This window comes from Juglans microcarpa x Juglans regia, chromosome 1D, assembly GCF_004785595.1.
Source record: "Juglans microcarpa x Juglans regia isolate MS1-56 chromosome 1D, Jm3101_v1.0, whole genome shotgun sequence".
Taxonomy (NCBI): domain Eukaryota; kingdom Viridiplantae; phylum Streptophyta; class Magnoliopsida; order Fagales; family Juglandaceae; genus Juglans; species Juglans microcarpa x Juglans regia.
In genome coordinates, this window is record NC_054594.1 from 42,771,835 (window position 1) to 42,799,469 (window position 27,635).

At 36.9% G+C, this 27,635-nt stretch overlaps 4 protein-coding genes and 1 pseudogene across 4 annotated transcripts; 4 read left to right on the forward strand and 1 right to left on the reverse strand.

Moving 5' to 3' along the window:
• The first annotated feature begins 2,777 nt into the window (after nt 1–2,777).
• On the forward strand, nt 2,778–3,416 carry LOC121261679. The gene is made up of 2 exons (XM_041164159.1): nt 2,778–3,150; nt 3,304–3,416. Exons 1-2 carry the CDS (start codon nt 2,817–2,819, stop codon nt 3,360–3,362), a joined length of 393 nt encoding a protein of 130 aa, XP_041020093.1. The 5' UTR covers nt 2,778–2,816; the 3' UTR covers nt 3,363–3,416.
• A 9,645-nt stretch (nt 3,417–13,061) lies between these two features.
• Nucleotides 13,062–13,879, forward strand: LOC121261608. Its single transcript, XM_041164057.1, has 2 exons — nt 13,062–13,534; nt 13,654–13,879. The coding sequence occupies exons 1-2, from the start codon at nt 13,147–13,149 to the stop codon at nt 13,713–13,715; spliced, it is 450 nt and encodes a 149-aa protein (XP_041019991.1). The 5' UTR covers nt 13,062–13,146; the 3' UTR covers nt 13,716–13,879.
• Nucleotides 13,880–15,356: 1,477 nt separating this feature from the next.
• LOC121258006 (probable inactive ATP-dependent zinc metalloprotease FTSHI 2, chloroplastic) lies at nt 15,357–23,260 on the forward strand. Its single transcript, XM_041159326.1, has 11 exons — nt 15,357–16,885; nt 17,892–18,064; nt 18,365–18,466; nt 18,540–18,704; nt 18,854–18,994; nt 20,169–20,327; nt 21,392–21,477; nt 21,775–21,853; nt 21,989–22,111; nt 22,421–22,477; nt 22,582–23,260. Exons 1-11 carry the CDS (start codon nt 15,526–15,528, stop codon nt 22,795–22,797), a joined length of 2,661 nt encoding a protein of 886 aa, XP_041015260.1. The 5' UTR covers nt 15,357–15,525; the 3' UTR covers nt 22,798–23,260.
• A 113-nt stretch (nt 23,261–23,373) lies between these two features.
• LOC121261306 (early nodulin-like protein 1) lies at nt 23,374–24,845 on the forward strand. Its single transcript, XM_041163616.1, has 2 exons — nt 23,374–23,971; nt 24,308–24,845. The coding sequence occupies exons 1-2, from the start codon at nt 23,767–23,769 to the stop codon at nt 24,673–24,675; spliced, it is 573 nt and encodes a 190-aa protein (XP_041019550.1). The 5' UTR covers nt 23,374–23,766; the 3' UTR covers nt 24,676–24,845.
• A 122-nt stretch (nt 24,846–24,967) lies between these two features.
• LOC121258868 lies at nt 24,968–27,495 on the reverse strand (annotated as a pseudogene).
• Nucleotides 27,496–27,635: the final 140 nt, after the last annotated feature.

Here is a 27,635-nt window from a genome sequence, read left to right on the forward strand (position 1 = left end):
TCTAATGTGACCTGATGGCTTGACCTTAGATTGGACTTCAACATTTGGGTAATGATATCCTTACTACCTGTTACAATTTAGGACAATGCTATAACTTCCGCTGAAGTGTACTTTGGTCATCTGGTTGAAGGCCTTTATCTATTTCCTGTTGCTTATATGAGTCTGCAGTGATGGGACTGGATCCATTGGCTTGTGTCAGCTTCTCTTTTCCCCTATTTTTCCTCTAACCTGCTCTGATCCCCTGCCACCCGCCTGCTCCACATTCTCCCTTGCTCTCCACTTCTATTCTTTTGTCTTGTCTTCTAATGTGACCTGATGGCTAGACCTTAGATTGGACTTTAACATTTGGGTAATGATATCCTTACTACCTGTTACAATTTAGGACAATGTTATAACTCCCGCTGAAGTGTAATATTATTTTACATATATATTTTTTAAGTTATTTTTTATATAGATTTTTTGATACTTTTAAATATTTTAAAAAAATAAAATAAATTTAAAATATCATTAAAAAATACTTCTTTAATGAGAAAGTAAAAAAAAAAAATATTAAAAAATACTTTCTTAATCACAAAGTAATATTTAGAATTATTAAAAAAATTTACATAAAAAAAACTTAAAAAAACACATAGAAACCCAACGGAAGCTCCCCGCCGGAGCCCCCAACCGGACATCTAGCATTTTCCTACAACTTATCTACAACCCAACGCCCACGTGGCTTTATTTTATCTCTCTTTCTTCTACTTTTTACACTCACTGAGATTCAAAATACAGGACTATTTCCTTTGCGCCCACCCAACCCAATGGTCTCCTCTCGACGCCCGAGCTCTTCCCTCTGCACCCAAAAGTCGCCTTCAACGGCTGCAGCCCGAGCCAGGAAAGTGCATGTGACTCTCTCTCTCTCTCTCTCTCTTCTTCACTTTCGTCTGTGACACACTATCACTTTTTTACTCTTTAAAAGAACTTTTAAGGAATTTACTATTACTTCATTCGATTTCTGGTAGATGGACTAGCATGTGGGTGTTTGTGGATCTTGCTTGGTTGTTTTGTTGATATATATTTTTTTCTTTTCATGTTTCAGATGTGAATATCCAAAGTTGAGTATGATGAATCCGGTCCGGCTATTGTCCATGGAAAATGCTTCGGAGTTATTGAGGAAGAGATTGGTGGTGAATCAGGAGCCTTCTTCACTTTAGTCTTGTGTCACATGTGAGTTAAGCTTAGTTGATTTTTGAAGCTCTGGTTTTACCAATGGAGAAGAGATATGATTAAAGTATTGGATGCTTGGGTTTGTAAGCTATAAACATGTTGTATGCTGTCTCTGTGATTAGTCTTAGAAGCCAACATACATTGGCAATAGTTTGGGTAGGCCTGGGACCTAGCTGGCAGATGTCTTGTTTCCTCTGGTACATCGTTTCTCAGTTTGTAGTGGACATTTCTAGAGAACAATTCAAGTCTTTATTTCCTTTCAAGTATTGGATGAGTTGCTTCTTTGTTAAGAGGCATTTGTTCCATTAATTCTTTCTAGGGAGTGTAGCTCCTGTGGAATTCCAAATTTTTAAGAATCAAACTGAGTAATAACCCGAGAAATTTAGTGTATTATTGGATGAGGCTCATTATCTCATGAATTCATATGCTTGTCGTTCTAAAAATTATGAAAAGTGTTGTCCTCTATCTAGAATGGGTCATAGAACACCATTGATGCCATTAGAGGCCCATAAACGTTTCCAGTATCACTTTTGGTTCGAAAGTTTTGGGCATGCCGGAGAGGGAGAGAAGCGTATCATCACCTGAGGGGAGCTTCTGAAGAGAGAGAGAGAGAGAGAGAGAGAGAGAGAGATAGTGTGTCACAAGCACTTTCTTGTCTCGGGTTGCAGACGTCGACGGCATCTTTTGGGTGTAGAGGGAAGAGCTTGGGCACGGGGAGGAGAGCGTCAAGTTGGGTGGGCGCGAAGGAAATGTTCTGCATTACTTCTGCTTGTATTTTGAATCTCAGTTGGTGCAAAAAGTAGAAGAAAGAAAGAGATAAAATAAAGCCACGTGAGCGTCGGATAGTAGATAAATTGTAACCGATAGTAAAGGTATCATTACCCTTAACATTTTATCTTTCCACAGGTAGATTAACCATTTTCCTATAATTATTTGTACTTCATTGCTTGCTGATCCGTCATGCATGCATGGTATCATGAGTTAATTTCATGCATTCATTTATATGCATAAGTACTTTCAAGTGTAGTATTACCTCAATTAATGCTCGGTCATGTTGATTTGGGTCGTAATTAATGTACTTCTTCAAACTATTTGTAACCGATAGTAAGGGTATCATGAGTTAATTATCTTGTTATATATGTTTTTTTCAACTACAAAACGTGAGATTTAGTGGGAGTACTTATATGGATGGGACATAATGGCATTAATGTGAAGGAAATTAGACGCAGAATTGTATTTTTTTAAATATCTATTTACAAGCTTGTTAATTTATTCATATATTAAACACATTATTGATGGTTTTTATATTGATATTTTAGTTATTTTACATCTATATTAATTAATATGTACAGAAATAATTGATGTATTTAATGATCCACACGAAACTGATCTATCAGCATCTTAAGGATGCATTCTAGAAGTTAGAGATCAAGTCAATAATTAATTGCGTGGATTAATGAAATCTCCATGAATGCCCAAAACGCCAGTCTTCATTTATTGCTCACTTATTAATTATCACCAAAGAGTACTCAACTCTATAAATTGGGTCTCCCTAGTCAAACTTTTTATTGAAAGAAAACTAATTCAAAGGTGATAGAAGAGAACGAATGCGGAGAATTGTAGCAATGATGATTGTTCTGCTATCGATGCTTGCGCTGGTTTTAGCGCAAGTATCTCCGGGCGAGCCAACACCCATACTACTCCCTCCTATGACTCCCGTACTAACACAAGATGCACCAAGCGGTACTACTACTGGTCATGACTGTGATACAAAGTGTTCTGCTGGGTGTTTTCTTGCTAAAAAATTTCCAAAGCATTACGCGGCTTGTTTAGACCATTGCAAGAAGCTACACTGCAACTATCCTGCAGATCTCTCCTATTCCATCTTCAAGTGCACCGTTACTTGTCTTGACCCCACATCCACCAAGCTTGCAGCCTCCGGTATGTATATGTATATATCTACATATAAAAACATAAAGAAAAAAAAAATCAAAATCTTAGTATATAAATCTGCTAGATCTAGTAGAAAATTTGTGTTTATGTTTGTTATTATAGTATACTAATCTTTGGTTAATTTTAATGTGGCAAATGCAGACAAAGTGAACGAAGATCGGGTGGAAGCTTGCTACAATAGCTGCAAGAAGAATGTTTAGTATTTAGCTAGCATGCATGTGCTATATATACATGTCAGCTTGAAATAAAACAAAAAGAAACAATTACTGAGATCATGCAATATATGCATCCAATTATTATATAAATCTGAACTAATGCTAGCTTGATCAATTTATACTGTGGATCAGCACTTTGGGTGTTAAAATTAGTACTTCTTAATATATATTATATGCCAAGCTAGCTAGAGGGCATGCATTTCGTAGTGTGTGTGTGTATATATATATATATGTATCCAGTTATAATATGTTATTTTCCAATTAATTACTTGGGCGACAATAGATAATATAATTTTGTTTGGCCGACAAGTAATTAACTGAATCCCCATAATAAATATGGCAGCTCACACCCTTAACCGGAAGACCAATGAATCACTATTTTTTATATCTTCAGAGAACTACGTACAAGCAATTGATAGATTTTGTTGGAATATACAAACTCAAATTGAAGCTTTGGAGTTGAAGTCAAGAGAAGCTAAACAGAGAAGATCAAAAGATATTTCCAAATGACAGTGAAATTCAGTTCAAATGAAAATGAGATAAATAGTTAGAGTGCTAAGTAAATATCTTCTGTACAGTTAAGTTAGTTAGCATACGTGTCTATAAATAGAAATGATGTAAATGTAAATAATCAATTCAATTCCGGGAAATAACAGATTCAATATTGAATTTGCTCTCAATCCTTTCTTTGCATTTCAAGTTCTTTGTTTCTCAATCTTGAAGTTACAGAATTCAACATGGTATCATCGTCCATAAACATTCTGCTGCTTTCTTGATTTTCTTTACACAATTCTGGATTTCTTTCTTCTGCTTCTATGGCAGAATCCTCTAATAATTCTTCTGAAAATTCTTCGCTTCCTTTGGGGAATCCATCTGATGATTCCTCAAGTTACTACTACCTGCATCCATCTGATAATCCTGGAGCTCTTCTTGTATCTGAAATTTTTTCTGGTGATAACTATGTGGCTTGGAGTCGGTCCATCACAATTGCTCTCACAGTCAAGAACAAAGTTGCCTTCATCGATGGGAGTTTGCCTCAACCTAGTTCTACTAACTCTCGACTTAAGACTGCTTGGTTACGGGCCAACAATCTTGTGCTTTCTTGGCTAATGAATTCCATTGCAAAGGAGATTCGAGGTAGTCTTCTTTATTTCAACACTGCTGCTGATATCTGGAACGAATTAAAAATTCGATACCTGCATAGTGATGGTCCAAGAGTATTTGCCTTGGAAAAATCCTTAAGCTCTATTTCTCAGGGCTCAAATTCAATCACTGAGTATTTTAGTGTTTTCAAAGCACTATGGGATGAATACATTAGTTATCGTCCCCTTCCAACTTGTAATTGTGGATTCTTGGAAAAGTGTACCTGTGCTGTGTTGAAGAACCTTGCTGATCAACAACAAGCTGACTATATCATGAAATTCTTGATTGGTCTGCATGATTCTTTTTCAGCAATTCGAAGCCAACTATTGCTTCTTTCTCCATTACCATCAATGGGCAAGGTTTTCTCTTTATTGATACAAGAAGAGAGCCAACGTTCCTTAACTAATGCAGCACATATCCTCCTTGATTCTCATGCTATGGCTGCTGCACAACCATATACACAAACTTATTCGAATGCTATTAAGTTCAGCAAAGTCAAAGGAAAATCAGATGTCATCTGTTCCCATTGTGGATTCTCTGGACATCTTGTAGATAAGTGTTTCCAGCTTATAGGCTATCCACCAGGATGGAAAGGGCCTCGAGGAAAGAGAATTAATTCTACACGATTGCCCAATGCAAACATTGCATCTTCTATGGAGCAAAACTTAAGCAGCCCAGCTATGTTTTTTTCTCAAGAGCAAATACAGAATTTGATCACTCTTGCAAATAGCCTATCCACTTCTCCTATCAATCCTAATCCTGCAGTTAACACTGCCTCTACATCAGGTAATAATCACATTCTTTGTTTAGCTAATACCTCCTTAAATCACATCTCTCCTTGGATATTAGATACTGGAGCAACAGATCACATGATCTGTTCTCCTCATCTGTTCACATCGATAAAAATCCCAAACAAACCCTCTTCAGTCCATTTACCAAATGGTCACTCAGTTCCTATCAGTTTTACTGGTACTGTTAAAGTCTCCCCTGATTTAATTCTACACAATGCTCTTTATGTTCCCTCTTTTCATGTCAATCTCATTTCTGCTTCCAGATTGACTAAAGAAAATTCTGTTGCCTTGTTTTTCTTTCAATCTAAATGTGTATTGCAGGACCTCAGCAAATGGAGGATGATTGGGCTTGCTGAAGTCAGAAATGGTCTATACCACCTCATCAATTTTTCTGCTGATACACAGAAGGAAATTCCTGATTCAAACAGCTCTTTCTTGGCTAACTCATCTACCATTAGTCCTAACATGTGGCATTTTCGGTTGGGACATTTATCTTCTGCCAAACTAAAACTCATTAGTTCTATTGATTCTTCTGTAAAAATATCTCACAAACATATTTGTGAGATCTGTCCTCTAGCAAAACAAAAGAAACTGTCTTTTCCTGTATCACAAAGCAATTCCAATAAAGCTTTTCAATTAGTGCATTGTGACATTTGGGGTCCATTCTCCACTATCTCTCATTCTGGCTATAAATTCTTTCTTACCATTGTAGATGATCATACACGTTTTACTTGGGTTTTTCTTATGAAAGCTAAATCAGAAACTCGAGTTTTACTAGCCAACTTCATTGCATATGTTCAAACTCAGTTTGATACTCAAATACAAACATTTAGAACAGACAATGGCCAAGAATTCAATATGCCTTCTTTCTATCAAGAAAATGGTATAATACATCAGCTATCTTGTGTAGAAACTCCTGAGCAAAATGGTAGAGTTGAAAGAAAGCATCAGCATTTGTTAAATGTTGCTAGAGCTCTCCTTTTTCAATCTAAACTGCCTTTAACATACTGGACTGAATGTGTATTGACAGCAACACATCTCATAAATCGAACCCCCTCATCTGTGCTAGATAATAACACACCATATGCTCTCCTTTTTCACAAATCTCCTGCATATAACTATCTTAAAGCCTTTGGCTGTTTATGTTTTGCCAGCACAATCCATACCAGTCGAAGTAAATTTCATCCAAGAGCCTCAAAATGCTTGTTTCTTGGTTACCCACCAAATATCAAGGGATATAAAGTGCTTGACCTCCTTACTCTTAAAATCTTTGTTTCCAGAAATGTCATATTTCATGAGAATGTCTTTCCTTCTATTCCAAACTTTACTCACACACCTTTTGTCTTCCCTGATTTTCCTCAAATGCATGACTTCACAGTACCCATTAATCCACCAAATCCACATTCTGCAATTCCAGAAACTACTACTTCACAAAATCAATTTTCTGAAGTTCCAGAATCTATAACTTCACAAAATCCTTCTTCTACCATTCCAACATCTGCTACTTCACAAACTAACCCTATAACCTCACAAAATCCATCTTCTGAAATTCCAGCACCTGTTACTTTACAGATTAATCCTATAATTGTAAGCCTTCAAAGATCTGAAAGAATAAGGAATCCTCCTTCATATTTGCAGCATTTTCATTGTGGTAATACGGCTCAATCTACTTCAACATCTCAAAAATCTTTCAGCTGCTGCATTCCTTCTTCTGGTAAGCCATACCCTCTTGCTCATTTCATTTCAACACATAAATTGTCACCTAGACATGCAGCTTTTACTTCTGCTTTGTCATCTACTTTTGAACCTAAGACTTTCAAACAAGCCAATTCTTATCCACATTGGCAAGCAGCCATGTTAAATGAGATCAAAGCTCTTGAATTAAATAAAACATGGGAACTTGCAATATTACCTCCAAATAAGATTGCAATTGGATGTAAGTGGGTATATCGTGTTAAATTCAAAGCTGATGGCACGATTGATAGATATAAGGCTAGATTAGTAGCAAAAGGCTACACCCAACAAGAAGGCCTTGATTACTTTGACACATTCTCACCTGTAGCTAAAATGACAACAGTGAGAACATTGTTATCCATTGCTGCCATTAAGAATTGGCATATACATCAACTTGATGTAAACAATGCTTTTCTCCATGGAGATTTAAATGAAGAGGTGTATATGCAACTACCACCAGGGTATTCTTCACCAACTGATCCGAGAGTTTGCAAACTCAAAAAGAGCCTATATGGTCTAAAGCAGGCCTCAAGACAATGGTTTTCCAAACTGTCATCTTCTCTACTTCAATTTGGTTTTATTCAAGGGAAGTCTGATTCCTCTCTATTCATCAAGCATAATTCAAACAGTTTTATAGCTCTCTTGATTTATGTTGATGATGTGATTCTTGCTTCTAATAATCTTGATGATATAGTCACTGTCAAAAAGTTCTTACATAACTCTTTCACTATCAAAGACTTGGGAGAACTAAAGTATTTTTTGGGGATAGAAGTGGCTCGATCAACCAAAGGCTTAACTTTATGCCAACGAAAATATGCCTTAGATATCTTGCAAGATAATGGTTTTTTAGGTTGTAAACCAATGGCATTTCCTATGGAGTCTACACTAAAGTTGAGTGAAAATGACTCATCTCCTCCTTTGACAGATCCTGCACAATACAGAAGATTAGTGGGTAGATTATTGTACCTCACTATAACTAGACCTGACCTATCCTATTCAGTACAAGCACTAAGTCAGTTCATGGCTAATCCTAGTCGCAATCATCTTCAAGCTGCTGAAAGGGTCCTCAGGTATATCAAAGCAACACCAGGCCAAGGGATTTTTCTGTCTGCACATTCCCCTCTTCATCTAAAAGCCTACTCAGATAGTGATTGGGGTGGCTGTCTTGACACCAGAAAGAGCATTACTGGCTTCACAGTGTTTTTGGGTGACTCTCTTATATCATGGAAATCAAAGAAACAGCCAACAGTTAGTCGATCCTCAGCTGAATCTGAATACAGAGCTCTAGCATCTACCACTTGTGAACTACAAGGTTGATCTACTTGCTAGCTGACTTCAAGGTTCCTCATCCACAAGCTATTTTGCTTTATACAGACAGTAAACCAGCTTCTAATATTGCATCAAACCCTGTCCAACATGAAAGAACAAATCACATTCAACTAGACTGCCATTTGGTCCGAGAAAAATTGCAAGAAGGTTTGATCAAGATCATTCACATTCCATCCAAACATCAGCTGGCAGACATTCTAACTAAACCACTTGGTTCCCTCAGTTTCCACCATCTGATCCGCAAGATGGGAATGATCAATATCCATTCCCATCTTGAGGGGGGGTGTTGGAATATACAAACTCAAATTGAAATTTTGGAGTTGAAGTCAAGGGAAGCTAAACAGAGAAGATCAAAAGATATTTCCAAATGACAGTGAAATTTAGTTCAAATGAAAATGAGATAAATAGTGAGTGCTAAGTAAATATCTTCTGTACAGTTAAGTTAGTTAGCATACGTGTCTATAAATAGAAATGATGTAAATGTAAATAATCAATTCAATTCCGGGAAATAACAGATTCAATATTGAATTTGCTCTCAATCCTTTCTTTGCATTTCAAGTTCTTTGTTTCTCAATCTTGAAGTTACAGAATTCAACAGATTTCGACCTTGATGATCATGATCTGTTGCATTCCGTTAAATCCCTTATAAATAATTACGTAGGTACTCATTGACTAATCTTTTCTGGATATCATGTGGCTGTTGTCGTTAAGTTAGTCATGACAAACGTACTTTCCCCATGCAGCTTGTTACCAACCAGCCAACTCAGTTTACTGATTATATATATAGCAAAGCTCATCTAAATCTTTCTTTATGAAGAAGGAATAAGATCATAAGGGTTCAAGGTTCTTTTAATTAACTTGTTTTCTGAATTCCCATTGATAATTATCTTAATTAATGCGTAATGACCGATAGGGATAAGGTTAGAGCGCCCAAATAATTAATGGAAGTTCCACTGATTGCCAAAACTTCAAACGTCTATTATACGCATGGTCCACTCATATGGCGAAGTTTTTCAAACAACTATGAGATCATGGTTTTGACCACTCATCCATGGCAAATTTGCCAGAGTACTATGAGATCATGATTCTGCATGCGGTACCTCAACTTGTAAATTGACAGTACTGTTTGAACAGAGGAAGAGAGTGTGGATCAATACAAGGCGCGCCGATATCACACGTACAAGGTAGTTAATTAATAGGAATTTGGATACGTACTATAAAGACCAGAAGAAGGTCAAAACACCCAACTGTTGAAATCCGTGCCTAAACAAGCAGTCAACAAATGCATTCGCAGTTGCTGTTCAACCTTCAGCCTATTGAATGCAAATAAATACATTCATACATGTGAGGTGCCTGTAAATTGAAATTTCTTGTAAGAGCTTCAAACATAATCAAGAAGAGAAGAAAAGAGAGACCTCATGAGCTCTTAGAGAAAAGAAAAAAGTTGAATTGAGTAGAGTAAAATGTAATCTTTCTTCTCTGTAATATTTTCTTCTGTTCCACTATTTAATAGTGAAGTTCTTTTCTGTAGATGTAGGCAGTTGCCGAATCGCGTTAAATTTTTAGTGACACAGAGTGTATGGGTGTACTCTTTTATTTTTACTTTTATTCCTTCCACTGTGTTGATTTTCCCAACAAGTGGTATTAGAGAGATTGTTGGAATGAGTTTTTTTTTTTTTTTTTTAAAAAAAAATCGTTTTTAGTGTGTAGCTCAGTTTGCAAATTTGAGTATACCACTGTGTTCGTCTCATCAAGACAAGGAAAGCGGTGAAAACCAGAGGCCGGAAGGACGCTACACGCTCCCTCACGCGCCGTCTGAAGATCGAAGAGTGAGCCTACTCTCGACACGCGTTTTTCGTGTCTCATGCGCGACAAAGTTCCTGTTTTGGTTCTTTTGCTTATTTCTTGTGCTATTAAGTTAGATTTTAACGAAACAAGACTCGTTTTCAACAAAATCAGGCATTCCGGACACAATAATGTTGTCTGTTTTGCGATATTCCACCTAAAAGATCACGTACTTGCATTTTATATTTAGAATCAGTCTAAATCCATAGAGGATTCAGCATCAGGCGCCATGATAAAGCTGACTGCCTCAAATTACAGATTTTGGAGATCTCAGATGGAGGATCTCTTGAACTGTAAAGATCTATCTGATCCCTTAGAAGATGAAGGGTAGAAGCCCGATGAAGTTACGGATCAAGTGTGGAAAAAGATGTATAAGAAGATTATCAGTCAGATCACGCAATAGATCAACCATAGTGTCTTTCACCACGTGGCCTAGAAGACAGATGTATATAACCTCTGAAAAAGTTAGAGGATATGTATTAAGCTAAGACTGCTCGAAACAATGCGCTCTTGATATGACGGCTTGTTAACTTGAAGTTGAAAAGCGACACCTCTGTTGCCGAGCACACTAGCGAGTTTCAAAACCTAGTTAACCAGCTTGGATCTGTCAACTCAACCACCTTTTTTTTTTTTAATGAAAAAGGAACAAATTCATAATTAGCTATGATGATTGTTACTATATCTCATAGTCTCTGTGTCACATCTTCAATGGATAATCACTGATTGAGTAGGAAGTTAGAGCACCCAAATAATTAACTAGAACATAGATTAGTGGAAGTTCCACCGCGATGGCCAAAACTTCAAACGGCCAGCTAGAGTCCACTCATCCATTACAAGGTAATTTTCCAATACTAATTACTATGAGATCATGGTTTTGTGCTCTGCTTGCAATTAAATTGACAGTACTGTTTCCAATAGAGGTAGAATACTGAATGTCGATACAAGGGAATTATTACACGAGGATCGGAAAGTTAATTGGAATTTGCATATATACTGATGACAAAAAGGTAATTAGCACACCCAATAAGTTATGTAGAAAATCAGTGGAAGTTCCACTCATGACCAAAACTTCAGCATGCAGTACTAATTCTTGATAAAGTGTTCCAACTTCCAAATCTATAAAATCATGGTTTTGTTATTCAAACCTCAATTTTTCACATTTTGAGTACTGAAGGATCGAAGAGAGTTTGGAGTGGTTGAAGGAAACAATATTAATTAAGATGAAGAGAGTTACGATGTTGATGATTTTGCTGATTTTGTCTGTGCTAGCTGTAGCACAAGTAGTAGAGAAGGATCCTTCCCCTCCCCTAGCACCCACACCACCTCTCCCAATCCTTCCCCTCCACCTCCACCTCTCCATCCCCGTCCCCTACCGCCCACACCTCATCAACGTTATCCATGTGTGTGTGGTATGAGTTGTTCGCCTGTGGGTAGGCAGGGATGTCGTGTTAATTTTGCTGTTTGCTATAATATCTGTATACAACGATGCAAGAGGCATCTCCCATAGCCAATCCCACCAGTTTTTGCTCAGGTATTGACCATTCCCTCTTTCCCCCATGAACAAAAATAATATTCAAGAAAATATTAATCAGTGTTTTTGATGTAGCATATTATATGTAGCAGATGCAGATTATTAAGTACGTAAAAGGTTCAGGGGGAACTCCTACGAACGTATAGCCTCTGCAAGAAGAAGTTCTGGCTTGGATTTGCAGTAAAACAAAGAACAAGAGTGGGATGCATCTAATATATAAAGAAGACTAGTACTTAATGCTTCCTATATGATTGGGGTATGCATGCTAGCTTTGAATATAAAAGTACTATAATTATCATCATCAACTACATGCATGCTTATATGCGCATGGTGTTCATGTACTCCGGAAACTTGTTACCCTCGACGGCAATTATATATATATTGCTGATAAGTTAGTTCCCAACATGCAGTACATAACCTGACATCAATAGTGGCCGGGTGGTCGCTATTTATATAAGAATTAAGTGCTGACAATATTAATTTATATTTACCGACGATACATAAACCCTGAAAATTAAATATAATGTAAACGCCGGCAAATCATTTTTTTTAAGCACGTAAAGTATACATATATAGTTTCTTTCATAATTAATCAATTAATCTTAAAGATGCATGCATGCTGCTTCATAAACATGAATAAGCTGATTAAAACGATAGCATATATCAATATGATCCGTGGAAATGCATGGCTCGCTCATTAATGTGGATTGAGAAAAAAAAAACTATGCGTTTGGAAAGAACTGATTATTTAATGTAAACGACCAGCTTCTTGTGTGAAAAAGTCTTTGATGAAAATTAACAAAATTAAATGCTCAGCACATTAAAGGTAATACAACCTTACTAATGAAATATCTGAATCTGCCTTTTATGACAATAATTTATTTATTAGCTGAATCAGATAATATTATATGGTCATGCATGAGCTGGGCTTAAGCTAATTTTCTCCTTTTGCATTAATTGATCAGGATTACGAAATCTCCTAAGAAAATCCTATTCATTATTGTTTTAATTATCATCCTTTCATTGGCCTCCCTTCATATGGCCGCATCAAATGATTTGAAGATAAACAAAAATAATATTTATAAACCACGTATTAATTAGTATATAGTTACAAATTAATTAAAGACATAAAATTTATTAAATTCTCCAACATATTAATGGAATAATAATCATCAATAGTCATAAAGATAAGACATTCACACTCCATTAGTACTAGAGATTAATGAGATTTCCAAAGATGGCCAAGACCTCATATACTCATTTATTATTAACTCATTCATGACAAAGAACTATTCCGAGTCTATAAATAATGGGCTTGTATTCAACTTTTAGAAAAAGAAAAACTCCGATATACATATAGCTAGCAGCTAGCACAAGACTGCAGATCATTGGAGTTATGGAAAGAAAGGATATCAAGAGAGTAGGGATGATGATGAGGATGATGATGGTGTTAATTACCATGCTGGTGCTAGCTTTAGCACAAGTTAAAGCTAGTAATCCTATTGTTCCCCCTCGAATGCTCAGAGAAGAGAGCAATCCTCCTCCTTATAAATTACTGTCAACGCCTAATTTCCCTTCCAGTGCCTCTCAATTATCCGATTCCCAACCAGCTGATTGCACTCAAATCTGTGCTCAACGTTGTAAGCCTCTGGAAATTTTTCCTCCAAAATTCACGCTTTGTTATGAAGCTTGTATGCTATTATGCTCGCAGCCCCCTTTACCATCTGCCATCTTTGACTGCACGCTTGATTGTGCAGAATCCATGTCAACCGATTCCCGTTCAGGTACTTGCTAAATCCATATCCATTTCTTAATTAGAACATGCATGAATTTTAGAGTTGCTTTGATTATTCCATACTAATAATGCTTTTTTTTTTTTTTTTTTTTAATTTGAATGTGACAGATGCAGAAAAAGTGCAAGACTACATCCATACCTGCTCCAATACTTGCAAGAAGGAGAACTAGCATGCTCAATTTTTGTACTTTCAATTAAGAGAAAAAAAAGGCAAAATAATGAGATTTGATCATGATATGACAGGATCTTTGAATCTAAGAGTTGTGAGCTGTATTTTGTTTCCTGCTTTTGCTAAGCCATATTGTTACCAATAAAAACTTGGACCAGTTATTACCTAAGAATATGGGTATAAATTTAAATCAAAAAATGGGTCTAGATTAGTTGGTCCGGTTTTAAACCGGTCAGGTCTAGAACTGGTTCTTATATTATAAAAATTGGTTGGTATGGAACTAAAACCGGACCGGTTGGAAAAAATATATATATAAAAATTAATTTTATATATTATACAAAAAATATATATATATAAGCTTTATATATAATACATAATTATATATTAAATTTTTATATATCATATATCAAATAATTTCATATTATAATTTATAAATTATAACATAAAATGTTAATCTTAAATATGAATATTTGTAATTTGTTTGATCATATGTTTTTAATGTAATTATATATAAGATAATGTTATTATAATTTATAAAATAAAAATTTAATCTTAAAGATGAAAATTTAATTGATCATAAGCTTTAAACATAATATATATTAAATTATTAATAACATTTTATCATAAGAAGTAACACTTTATTATATGTTTTTTATATTTTTAAAAAATCAAAAAATGGGACCCGATCAGATTGAAAACCGGTAAAATCGAAAGTATCGGTTTAGGAGGGTAACCGTGGCGTAATCGGTTATGAAAAATACAAAACCAGTACATACCAATTCGATCTAAGATTTTATCAAAAACCAAACTGGACCGGACCGGACCGGTTACACCCCTCCCTAAAAAACCTGATTTTCACCCTTTATGAGATGACAAACAAGTATCAAAGAATCTTCTCCCCTGCTTTACTCCTTTTTTTTTTTTTTTTTTTTTGTTTCAATCCTACTCAAGTTGTCAAACTCCATGATCTATTACATGAATAACTTCGCCTAATAATGATTATTAGCATAATTGTAATTTGTAGAGCAAGTTCCATGTGCAATATTTTGTAATTTTGAAGGCGGGAATTAGTAAAAGCCCAAACCCCAAAAGGCGTCTTCAAATAGTTTGCACGCCCAAATTAACATCTAGAAAGAGATTTGCCACTCCCACGTTTAATATCTTGAAGTTTATATAAATGATAAGTTGTTAATGACTGTCGGATATAATTTAAAAAAATTATTTGAATACAGTATATTACATAGAATAATTCTATTTGGCCCTTTAAAATAATTATACAATTTAATGTATTACACAAAATTATATAAATAATTATAAAAGATTCGATAGAATCTTAAAAAATTATTAGAATATATCATATCGTATCTATTATACAATAAAAATAATTTTATAATTTAATTTATTAGTTCAAATTATGTAAACAATTATTTATAATTATTTTTATATAAGTTTTTTTTTTTTTTTTTTTGTAATTTTGAAGGCTAGAATGATTTAAGGATTTAAAAAAAAAATATAATGCATGAATAATTTGTTAGAATCCTTTTTTTTTTGTTAGAATTCTTTTTTAAATATCAACTTATCAAGTATTATTCTTTTGTAATTTATTAAGACGACGGAAACGACGAGAGTATGGAAAGGAAGAGTTGCCGTTTCGAACTGGCATCGGAGGGTCTCGACTCTGTACTGTAGTACTAGTCTGTGCCTTGTCTCTCGCTGGCAAATAACCCGTAAAGCTCACCTCACCGAGTCTTTTTTCCAGCTTCACTCAAGAATGTAGCATAAAGACACACTTCTATTTGCTTGAAACCTCCATGGCCGGCCAATGTATCCTTCCTTATTCTTCTTCTTCTTCCTCTTTAGTATACCGAACCCCAAAACCCCCAAAACCTTTCCGTTATTACTCCTCAATTTCATCCCAACTTCACTCCCCGCCCTCTCGTGATGACAACGACGGCGACAATGATAATTGCAGCAAAACCAAGAAACATTCCCGACTCAACTTATCCAATCTCTCCATAACCCTCACCATCATCTCCGGCTCTCTCCCCCAGCCAGCTCTCGCCGCAGCCGCCGCTGTCAAAAAGCGGTCGTCCAAGAAAACGACGCCGAAACTTCCCGAAGCCCTAACCCCGGAAGAGCTCAAATCTTGGGTACAGGGACTCCCAATTGTATCAGACCGCATTCCGTACACGCAACTGTTGGAATTGAAGAAAGAGGGAAAGCTCAAGCATGTAGTTAAGCAGGGTAGTGGTCGTGGTTTGCGGCAGCGTACGGAACCGGTGCTGGTTGTTCTCGATGACTCTAGGGTTTTAAGGACGGTTTTGCCGTCCTTAGATGCCAACAGGAGGTTTTGGCAGTCCTGGGATGAATTTAACATTGAATCCCTCTGTGTCAACGCGTATACGCCTCCACTCAAGGGGCCGGAGGTGCCGGCACCATATTTGGGCTTCCTTGGGAATGTGCCGGCATTTTTGCTGAGGTTCACGAGTCCGAAGAAAGAGTCGAAGAGAGCATTAGAGTTTAGAAGAATTAGGGAGGAGTTGAAAAGGGAAAAGATGGAAGGGTTAGAGAGGATGAGAAAGGAAAGGGAGGCAATGGATAAGGCGATAAGGGTGCAAAGGAAAGAGGAGGAGAGGAGGAGGAAGATGGAGCTGAGGAAGAAGGAGCACGAGGAGTCCTTGCAAGCAGCAAGGAGGAATTACTTGAGGATGGGCAATATGTGGGCGGATTTAGCACAGGATCCTAATGTGGCCGGTGCGCTTGGATTGGTTTTCTTTGTGATATTTTACAGGACGGTGGTACTTAGTTATAGGAAGCAGAAGAAGGATTACGAGGATAGGTTAAAGATTGAGAAGGCGGAGGCAGAGGAGAGGAAGAAAATGAGGGAGTTGGAGAGGGAGATGGATGGAATTGAGGGTGAGGATGATGAGGAGAGTGAGCAAGGGAGAGGTGAGCAAAATCCTTATTTGAAGATGGCTATGCAGTTTATGAAGTCGGGGGCTCGTGTTAGACGAGCACATAATAAGAGGTTGCCACAGTATTTAGAGAGAGGTGTGGACGTCAAGTTTTCAGATGTTGCGGGGCTCGGCAAAATACGTCTTGAGCTTGAGGAAATTGTGAAGTTTTTCACGCATGGAGAAATGTATAGGAGGAGAGGAGTGAAAATACCAGGTTAGATTTTTCCAAAACACTGCTGCTAAGCCTATATGATATTGTTAGAGTGGTTTGAACTATTGCTAAAAAATATTAATCTGACACATGTTTGGAAGGCATTATAGCTGCATTTACAGATGTTTTGTATTGCTCTCTATTTGGTGTAAATACCTAAAGACTGGAATAGGAGCGAGCATAATGATATTTTTTGATAAGTAGGAGCGAGCATAATGATATTAAATTGTGTATTTGACATATTTTGATCAGATGAATATCCACTCCTTTTTTGCTCCAAGTTGTGACTATTGCCGATGTAGTTCATCCAAGAATTTGAGAGTAGAAAAATAGGTATTGATGCTTTATAGGTCCAATTTGAGCCCGTCCCATTAATAGAACATCTTTTAACTATAAAAAATTGATAGGTAAAAGTGGAATGTGTTCTTGGGCTATGCCTATTGTTTCTATTAATCAAGTCTTATGCTTAATTATAAAAAAAAAAAAAAATTGAGCCCTTTAACCTTGAACAATAAGAATATTGTTGTGTCTTGGTTCCTAAATGGGAATGTTGAGAAAAAGGCACAGTAAAGTACCTATGTTTTTGCTTTGTGCCCAAACTGGCCTACAGATCAATGAATTATCTTTTTGATGATGAGGAACTTAGAGGCTTTGTAATCGCAACATGCCTTTTACTCAGTTAAATCTGTGTAGTGTGCCCACATTAAACGGTTTAGGTAAATTATGGGCTTTTTATTGATGGGACGAGGCCCCTAGAAATTGTTTACACCCAAGGGTTTGAATTTTAAACCTGGGGGAGCATCCTACCATGGCCCTGTTCAGAAGATATAAGCACACATTTCAGAAGATATATATACATATACTGTATTTTTCCTCATTATATAATCTCTGGCCATTCCCTGCTTTGAAGGACCCTTTAATTATCAATTAGTATGTTTTTGCTACAAGGGATTTTCCCTTTTGCGCTTTCCGCAAGACTTATTTTAGGTAGAGTTCGTTTCTTAATCAGGTGGTATACTTCTTTGTGGCCCCCCTGGTGTGGGGAAGACTTTACTGGCAAAAGCTGTGGCTGGGGAGGCAGGCGTAAACTTCTTCTCAATTTCTGCCTCTCAGTTTGTGGAAATATATGTTGGGGTCGGTGCTTCTCGTGTCAGAGCACTGTACCAAGAAGCAAAGGAAAATGTATGTGCTGTTTTCAGCTCTTTCATTCTCTCTCTACTTGTGAATCACGTTCTTTGTAATAGGTTTGGTTATCCAATTGCACTAACATTCTTGCATCACCAGGTATCAAGTGTTGACATTTAATCCTCATCTTCATTTGCTGTGTACAGATAGCAGTTATATTTTCCTGATGCCACTCCTTTCTCCAATATGAATTCCTTTTCTTTTCTGTCATCTCTCACGACACTTGTCTGCTTTCTCAGCTTTTAATGTTCTTACTACAACTGCACATTTTTCTTATGTTTGTTTTGTTTTGCATAGGCTCCATCTGTTGTCTTCATCGATGAACTGGATGCGGTAGGAAGGGAGCGTGGTCTGATTAAGGGTTCTGGTGGACAAGAACGTGATGCTACTCTTAATCAGGTTGGTTAGAGCATATTTCATTTCAGAGATGTTGTACTTTTTTCCTATTTATGAATTGATGTGCGTGTTACAGCTCCTTGTCTGCTTGGATGGATTTGAAGGAAGAGGGGAAGTGATCACCATTGCTTCCACGAATAGACCAGATATTCTAGATCCAGCACTTGTAAGACCTGGGCGGTTTGATCGGAAAATATATATCCCCAAGCCTGGCCTTATTGGTCGTATTGAAATTTTGAAGGTATTGGTTACTAACCCGCATCTTCTTTACATGTTGAATACTGCATTTGTGGTGTTGCAAGGTTGCCATTCTTGTCTCCCTTCAATACTTTTGTGCTATCAATTAGTAGTTTTATGTTTTTCCAAATTGTTACATTTCCTTGGTTACAGGTTCATGCTCGTAAGAAACCTATGGCTCAAGATGTGGACTATATGGCTGTCGCCAGTATGACCGATGGCATGGTTGGTGCAGAGCTCGCCAACATAGTTGAGGTTGCTGCTATCAATATGATACGTGATGGAAGAACTGAGGTACTGCCTCATTTTCTAAACATTTGGCATTGAGTGTAGTTATACAGAAATGAAAGGAAAAAAAAAAAATGTAAAGAAAAAATGATTATAATGCAAACTTTATGTGTGTAACGTTTATATCCCCTATCCATAGATTGGTAAATAATCTGATGGTTATGTAGCGAGGACGCACCTTCAATATAAAGTTCTCGAGTATTCCACATTAGAGAAACTAGTTCCACAAGATAAATTTAAGATATTTAATTAAAAAAATTGTTTAAAATGGTTTTTGTTTTAAAATTTTTTAAACATATAGAAAGTGTTTTAGCTTATCTTATACCATCTTGAATATATAAAAAATCAAGAAGCCAATATTTGTGAATCAAGAAGCTAATGAGTTTAGTCGTGTTTCTATAGTCTTTCTCAGTTTTTTTTTTTAATTGATAGTTATGTGAGGCTTATATGTTGAACTTGAATATAATTTTTTCACGTTAAGCATAGAGTCCCATCAATAGTCAGTTTAGCATCACGTATTTCTTCACCGATAGTTATGTATTGCATTTTTTTGCTCAGTTTGTTGTGCTTAGATCATATAAGAAAAAAATGGTAATTTCTGAACCGTTACTTCTCTTGAATACAATATAATCACTTGTAATTGAACGATCTTAGTTTGTTGAACATCATTATAATTTTTTTTTTATAAGCTCCGAACATCATTATAATTACCATGAAGAAAATGATTATAGGCAATGAGAAAGGGCTGCTGCAATTCACATGTGAGGAGACCTTTGAAGTTCCAAAATTTTTGGGTTGGGAGATGATAATGTGGCTTCACAAGGGTAGAGCTCCATGCTTCCGTAGTTTTTTTTATCGGTAAACTAGATTTTATTGATCATAAGAATAGGCAAGAGTCCAAGTATACGAGACTATATGTATATGTAGTAATAGATGATAAATGATCTTGAAAGATTTCTAATTTAAAATTTCCCCACTCTTTTTGCATAAAATTTAATTATATGAATTTACATCATTTCCACTCATAAAAAAGATGAACTTACATAATTTTCAACTGCACGTCACCATTCATGACAACATTTTGGGGTAGTTGGTTTGTTAATTTTAAGCATTTTTAATACTTATGAAGTCTTATGCTTTAAACTATTGTGTCAGTAAAGAACTTATTTCACTTGTGCAGATCACTACTGATGACTTGTTACAAGCTGCACAAATAGAAGAAAGGGGAATGTTAGATAGAAAGGAGAGAAGCCCAGAGACATGGAAGCAAGTAGCAATTAATGAAGCAGCAATGGCTGTTGTAGCTGTGAACTTTCCTGATCTTAAGAATATTGAGTTTGTATGGTCCTTAAGCTCCTGCATTTTCACTTTTTTTCTGGCATATAATTCATTTATATTATTATTCTTTGGTCAGAAATGGGACTGAGTTGAATCCATTAGTGTTTTTCTTATTGTAGACCTGTAAAGTTACGTTTTCTTTGTAAGTAATAAATTTTCTTAAAAAAAAAAAAATCCTTAAACGTATAAAAAAAAAGTAATAAATTTTCTTAAAAAGAACATCAAGGGTCCCAACACTTAGAGAGACACCCTAAGAAAATCTGACATCTAATTTGTAATATGAAATATCTCCAACAAATTGGAAAAAGATTATGAGGCAGTTGCCATGGTGTAAAGAGACAACATAAACTTTATCTTCATTACAGGTAATTCATGTCTCTCAAAGGTCTGATTCCTTTCTGTCCAAATACAATTATACACCACATTAAACACAAAGGAATTGACTTCTGAGTTTCTCCCCCTTGGTCTCTACCAAATTGTCATTTCCAACCATGCAATAGTGCAGCAGTTTACCAATAAACGTCAGTTTTATGTTCTTCTAGGCATTTATTAATTAATTTTGCATGAGTCAGTGTAGAATTTATGATTTTATGTCTAGTTCATATGGAAACTTCAGCAAGTGGTACCACAGCAGGTTAGTTGTCTTAAATTCAAACAGAACCAGAATTTAACTGCCTAAGTTAAAAGAATAGAAATGCACAATAGAAGAGATTGATTTTTCGTACCATTGCTGTTATATTTATACATAAGACACATTATTACGCCATTATTAGTGGATGCCTTATTTTATTATTATTTATTGTATGTATTGGTGGGAGGCGTATTGGTTGCAGGATGGGTAGTAGTGAAGAAGGAAATGTTAAATAAAAATGTGGCAGAAATTATGATTTTTTATAAGATAGGATGATGGAAAAGATACATGTGGAACTTGACGAATTGAGGTGGATTCAATAAAATTGATTCCATTTAAGCTGTCCCTGATTTGGTTCTTGCTCGTCCAGATTAATGTTCCTGTTATTTGTGTAACAATGACTGGAAAATTGACAGTTTATTTTGCTGGTGCAGGTCACTATTGCTCCTAGAGCTGGTAGGGAATTGGGTTATGTTCGAATGAAAATGGATCCTATTAAATTTAATGAAGGAATGCTTACGTATGTGTTCATATCTCTTGGTACTTTTTTTCCTTTGAAATAAGCTGTAAGGAATTATGCAAGAATAATGTTGTTAAGGACCTTAAAATAGTTCCAAAATTAGTGTACAATAATATAAACCTTTGTTCAATCCAATAATGCAATGCCCTTTAAGGGAGGTGTGCACTACAGGGTATGTTCCCTTCAGTAAATTTATCTTTTCTTCACTCAGTTTCTTGTTGGAATTGTATTAAATGTCATCCTTATTCTCTTTTTTCTATGTTTTTCTTGTCACTTGTGTTTTCCAATACCATGCAGCCGGCAATCCCTCCTGGACCATATCACTGTTCAACTAGCACCACGTGCAGCTGATGAGATTTGGTATGGTGGGGATCAGGTAAGCAAGCCTTTAAATGTCATGGAAGTTGTTATGTAGTGGTTATCAAGATCTATATTTTTTTATATTATCATTTTTTCATTCTGGATTCTATTGTCTGAGATGATCCAGTTACTAACATTTTTTTATCTCCAGTTGAGTACAATATGGGCCGAAACGGCAGATAATGCTAGGTCAGAAGCAAGGACTCTTGTTCTTGGCGGCCTCTCTGAGAAACATCATGGATTATCAGATTTCTGGGTGGCTGATCGAATTAACGTAATGACTCTCTCTCTCTCTCTCTCAAAGTTTGATGGCTCCACTAGTTGCTTTGTGAAATTCACTCAAGGAGGTAATTAGGGCCCTTTAAATATTACATCTTCTGATGGTAAAGTGTGCCTTTTTAAAATGGTGAAGGTTTTCCTTTTTAGAGATATACAAGCACGTAGCTAAGGATCAGAACTAGTTTAAAGTGTCTTAAATTGTAACACAATTTTGGACTTGGGGTGAAAAAACTTGTTTGCAGCTTTTAGTAATGTATGGTGACGATTGTATTCTTAAAGCATTTTAATGCAAATCAAATTTCAGGAAATTGATTTGGAGGCATTGCGGATAGTCAACTTGTGTTATGAACGTGCAAAAGAGGTGAAGGAAGTTTTATTACGAAGCTTCTTCTTCTCTTTGTTTTTTTAATCTTTTTTTGAGATCCTTGTCTGAAGAAAATCACAATTCATTGTTTTCCCCAACAGATTCTGCAGCAAAACCGAAAGCTTATGGATGCTGTGGTTAATGAACTTGTTGAAAAGAAAAGTCTGACCAAACAAGAATTTTTACGCCTAGTTGAGTTGCATGGTTCCCTCCAACCAATGCCAGCAAGTATACTTGACATCCGGACAGCAAAAGGATTGAAGTTCCAGGAAATGATGATGAACCAAAAGAAAGCAGCTATACTAAGCGACGTGTGAGCAAGGTGCCCAGAAAATTATCTGTTAGATCTTTGATCTTGGAATGGCGCATGAGCGCCAGGTTGGTGGTTGCTGGATTGAGCAGAGTCATTAATGCACAATTTATCTGTTGGTGGCGTTTCATATGGTCATTGTCTTCAATGGTTGCTTATTTTTATTTTAGCCCTACTGATCAGATAGCGGGAGCCTATCCATTGATCATATACCAGTACAGCAGGCATGCCAAGAATAAATCTGAGAGAATTTTGACACCACACCAATTTATCCTTCAATCCTGTTCTTAATCAATATCCAATGTTTGCCGAGGAGCTATGTAATGCATCTGAATCTATATGATACTTGAACAGAATGGCTAGAGCTTTGAGGCACATCATTTTGTCCCTTCATTTGCGCTTGGAAGAGATTTCTGCAATTGGTTCGTCTTTTTTTGGTGACTATATATGTTCTATTGTTTTGCCCCCCACCCTGATGAATTAAATTCAAGTTCATATTTAATTAATTGAATCATATGATCTGGCGGCTGGCCAGTTGAGTACTACTACTACTGTCTCATCCGAGAGATAATAAATAAATAAAAGGTGAATTGGAATCGGTGTAAAATATTTATATGTAAAGAGTTTTGACTTTTGAGGCAAAATAGTGCAGATCGGTGTATTTAAAATGACTAATACGATCCTGACGGTTCTTGAAATGTTGAAAACCGTAGACGGCCCCCCCACCCAAGCCATCTCCAGTCTTGACTCTCCATTCCTCCCCTTTCCTCTCAAAGGTGAATCCAATTAGTTTCGCGGCACTTTTTGAATCTAACGGTAACTACCTTGGCACGTACTCAATAACTAGACAATAACCGCCAACCATGTTTCTTTCTAGAAAACCACCCAGTACTGTCATTACCATACATCCTATAACACTCTTTTTTCATGAGCCGCATTGCATTGCATTACCAAACTTCTCCAGTCTCCAAGAAGAATGAAGAACACAAACGCGGCATCTCCTTTTGCTCTCTTCTGCATTTCTGTAATGGCAATCTTGGTCGCCACAAACGTGCCGGTTCAAGCTGTGGAAGAATTCAAAGTGGGCGACGATTTGGGTTGGATTGAACCCGATGCCAACCACACTTCGCTTTACAGTCAATGGGCCGCAAGGAACAGATTTCATGTTGGAGATTCTCTCTGTGAGTGAGTTTGTTTTTTCGAGTTCCTTTCTTTTAACGGTGGTGTATCTTTTACGAGAAAGTGGTGTGGAAAGCTCCGGTTGTTTTTGTGGTTTTCTGGGTTATCAGAGTTCAGCGTAGTTTATAAATGAATTTTTATTATCATAGATAAAACAAGTAATTATTCGGGGTCAGAGCACCTGAATATAAGAAATTATGTAATCATTTTGCTTGAACTCAGACAGCAGTTATAATAGTCATCCAAAAACAAGAAAAAGCAGTGCTTGATTTTCCCGAGTCGAATAGTCTGATATTTATTTTAATTTCTTGCCCTTCTTTTTTCTTTCTTTGGCACAGCTTTTGAGTACAAGAATGATTCAGTTCTTGTGGTGAGCAAATATGAATACTACCACTGCAACACAAGCAAGCCAATCGCTGCCTTTAACAACGGGAAGAGTGTCCTCAAGCTTGATAGGCCGGGGCCATTCTACTTCATTAGTGGGGTTCCTGATCACTGCAGGAACGGCCAGCGGTTGTTTATTGATGTGATGTCTCAGCACCCAATCTCTCCATCTCCTCCATCCATTGCCTTTCCGCCTGCGCTAGACGAGGGGCCCTCTCCTTCCCCGTCACCAAGTTCGGGAGTTCAAGTTTCAGTCACACTTCGTTCAGTCTTTATGGCTGTTACTGCTACATTTGTGACTTTTCTATGCTCTGCAGCATAGCTTATTGTTATGTTATTTTCATATGTTTTAGTTGGTTTTCTTAGTGCGTCGGATTCCGGCTGTTGGAATCAATCGTGCCTTAAGATTTGCCTCTGACTTGTGCATTTTATATTGAACATTGTTAATTTAATTATTTTGGGAGTTTTAAGGTTGGAAAATTGTATTTAAAACAGCCTCTAGTTTATTTTGAACTTTACAATTCAGTCAGTACCTTAGCCCATTTAGCATAACATGGTATTTGATTTTCTTTTGAGCATTGCATACTATTTTCACTTGCTAAATTAGCTAAATGTAAACTGAAAGTTGCCTGGAAAACTCTTTATTACCCCGGAAACAAGCTTTCAAGATTTAGGAGCTTGGCTGAGGGCTCCAATGGCTCAGAGAATTACAGTTGCACTTTAAAAAAAAGCAAAAAATCCAGCGTTTCAGGGCTATGATCTACAGCTTATATCCTATCACAGTCAGTGGTGAGAATTTTCAGAATGAGTGATATCCTCGACGACTGGAACTCTCAAGATCAGAATTAAAAGAATGCAATTTTGCAAGCCGGTCCCCCGTTTTCTTTCTCTCTTTTTTCCATTTCTTTTTTTGATACCAATGCTCAACAAGCTTCACAGTTAAACCAAAAAAGATTGTGCCCGGAGTTCCTCCACTAATCGACACCAACACCACAAAAATCCATTCTGTTTCCTTGCCATGCGGGATGTAGACCCATGTCGCTGCAACATAAGCTGTTGCCATGAATGACACAGCTACCCACATGACTTTATGAGCAACCTCAGCATCATCATCTGAGGTTTTCTTTGGAAAGGAATGATGCTGACTAGAACAATGACGATGCACAGCGATGCGAACAATGCGATTTGATTGCTTACTACAAATACCCTGAAGGCCGTTGTTCTGTATAAGATAGACTTTCCTCTGAGCGCTCCTTCCTGATAGATCCCACCGGGAGGGCTTATCCCAGCTGCAAATGTAACTGTGGCAATCAAAACAGCCACAAGTATTATTGTGTTCCTTGCATTCTGAACCGCCTCATTGTATACCTCATCTTGCTTGTTTTGGTTGAATCTATAAAGTTGTGCTAGTTCTTCCTGCCTTCTTTTGCTGAGATGTTTCTGTTGTCCTAAACTTGTTAGCGTACTGGCAAGGGAACTGGACAGGGTACCGCTAGTCTGCCTTGAGGAGCATTCAGCCACAGGTGCGATATTATCTGGGGTTTCACACATCTTCTCTACTTGATGCTGTATCAGTTTAATTCGGGAATCTCCTCCGGCCAGGCCGAGGATGTCAAGGGCTGTGAGTCCTCTATGATTCTGGAAATTGATATCAACTGTTGTTTTGTTGATCAAGTAGGCCACTATCTGTAACAAATTCGAATTTCCGTAAGTCTAATTAATTAGGAAACAGGCGCATGCGCAAAAGAACATTATCTTCAGTGTCTATCTACAATTGTGGTCAACCTTTATGACACGAGTATAAATCATCACATCTGTATTAAACAGGCATAGCTGTGGACATGACTTGTCAAGCAAAACTATTGAATGTTCATCAGCAGAAGTTTGGAACTTCACATGAGTCAAAAACATGCCCAACATAGACATTATTCTGTGAAAGGCCATTCTAATTTCACAACCATCAGTTGTAGCAGGAATCATTGTTTTTTTAAGTTCTCACCTGATCGTGCCCTCCAGAGATTGCAATATGCAAGATGGTGTTACCATATTGATCTGGACAGTGGAAGATATCGGTATCATTGAAGACTTGCATCAAGTATAAGAAAGCATTGTGATGGTTGTATCTCACAATTAGATGAAAAACTGTCTCCCCCTTTTTTGTGTGATACTGAAAAGATGTTGGAGCCATTAACATGAATTCTTTTAGAATTGCCGTGTTGCCATTCATCGCAGCCAAGTGCAAAGGCGTGTAACCATCATTATCGAATTGCAGAGCAAGATCTGCATCAAGCTTTAAGAGCATTCTTGTTATCTCCCAGTACCCTCTATTACAAGAGCAATGCAATGGCGAATACCCATTAGTGTCAATCTTTTGAGCTAAGTTTGGGCACGCTTCCACAATCTTCCTAACAATACCTGCACCAGCAGCTCTAATTTTTCACTACACCATACAGAATATAGCTGAGCAAATTGAAATTTACAACAAAACTCATCTACACATTTGAGTCATTCACATATTACCAGCAAGTGGGCGTATAAATTGATGAGTAGAGGAATTCTCAATTTCAAATTAATTGGTAACGTGTTCAGCTGGGAAAAGTTACCCGTGTGGCCTTTTGACACAGCAACATGAAGGCAGTTTTGATCAGAAGCATCTTCTTCCAATCCCTGCACCCAAGGCCTCCTCAAAAGAAGATTGACCACATTGAGATGCCCATAAATACAAGCCATGAAAAATGGGCTCTTTCGGTCAGAGTTTGGCTTACTAGCTGCCCAGGGATTAGTGTCCAGTAGCAACACTAACAACTTGACATTCCCTTGACGACAAGCTTCATGAAGTGGAGTCTCCAGCTTGCTATTCTCAGCTGTGACCATGTCAGGGCGCAACTTAACAATTTCCGTGACCAAATCAAGATGGCCGAATCTTGAAGCCAGGTGCAATACCGTGTGCAAGGTATTAGCTGTTCTTTGTTCAAGAATTTCTTCATTCTCTTTAACTAAACTCATAAAAGCGCGCTTATCAGCTTTTGCAATCGCATCTAAAAGCCTTTGATCCATTTAGTAAATTATGAAGGCTACAAATGAAGGAAGATGTAATCAGCTGGACAGATTGTGTTGCCACTGGTCCATTTTCTGCAACTAAGCTACGATATATATATACTAGCAGTTGGGCAATGTGCGAGGCACATTTGCCCGGTTGAATGAAAAACAAGTTATTTTATAAAATATAAACATGCTTTGTGTTATTAAAAAAAAAAAAAAAAAAACGTAATCATAAGCAAA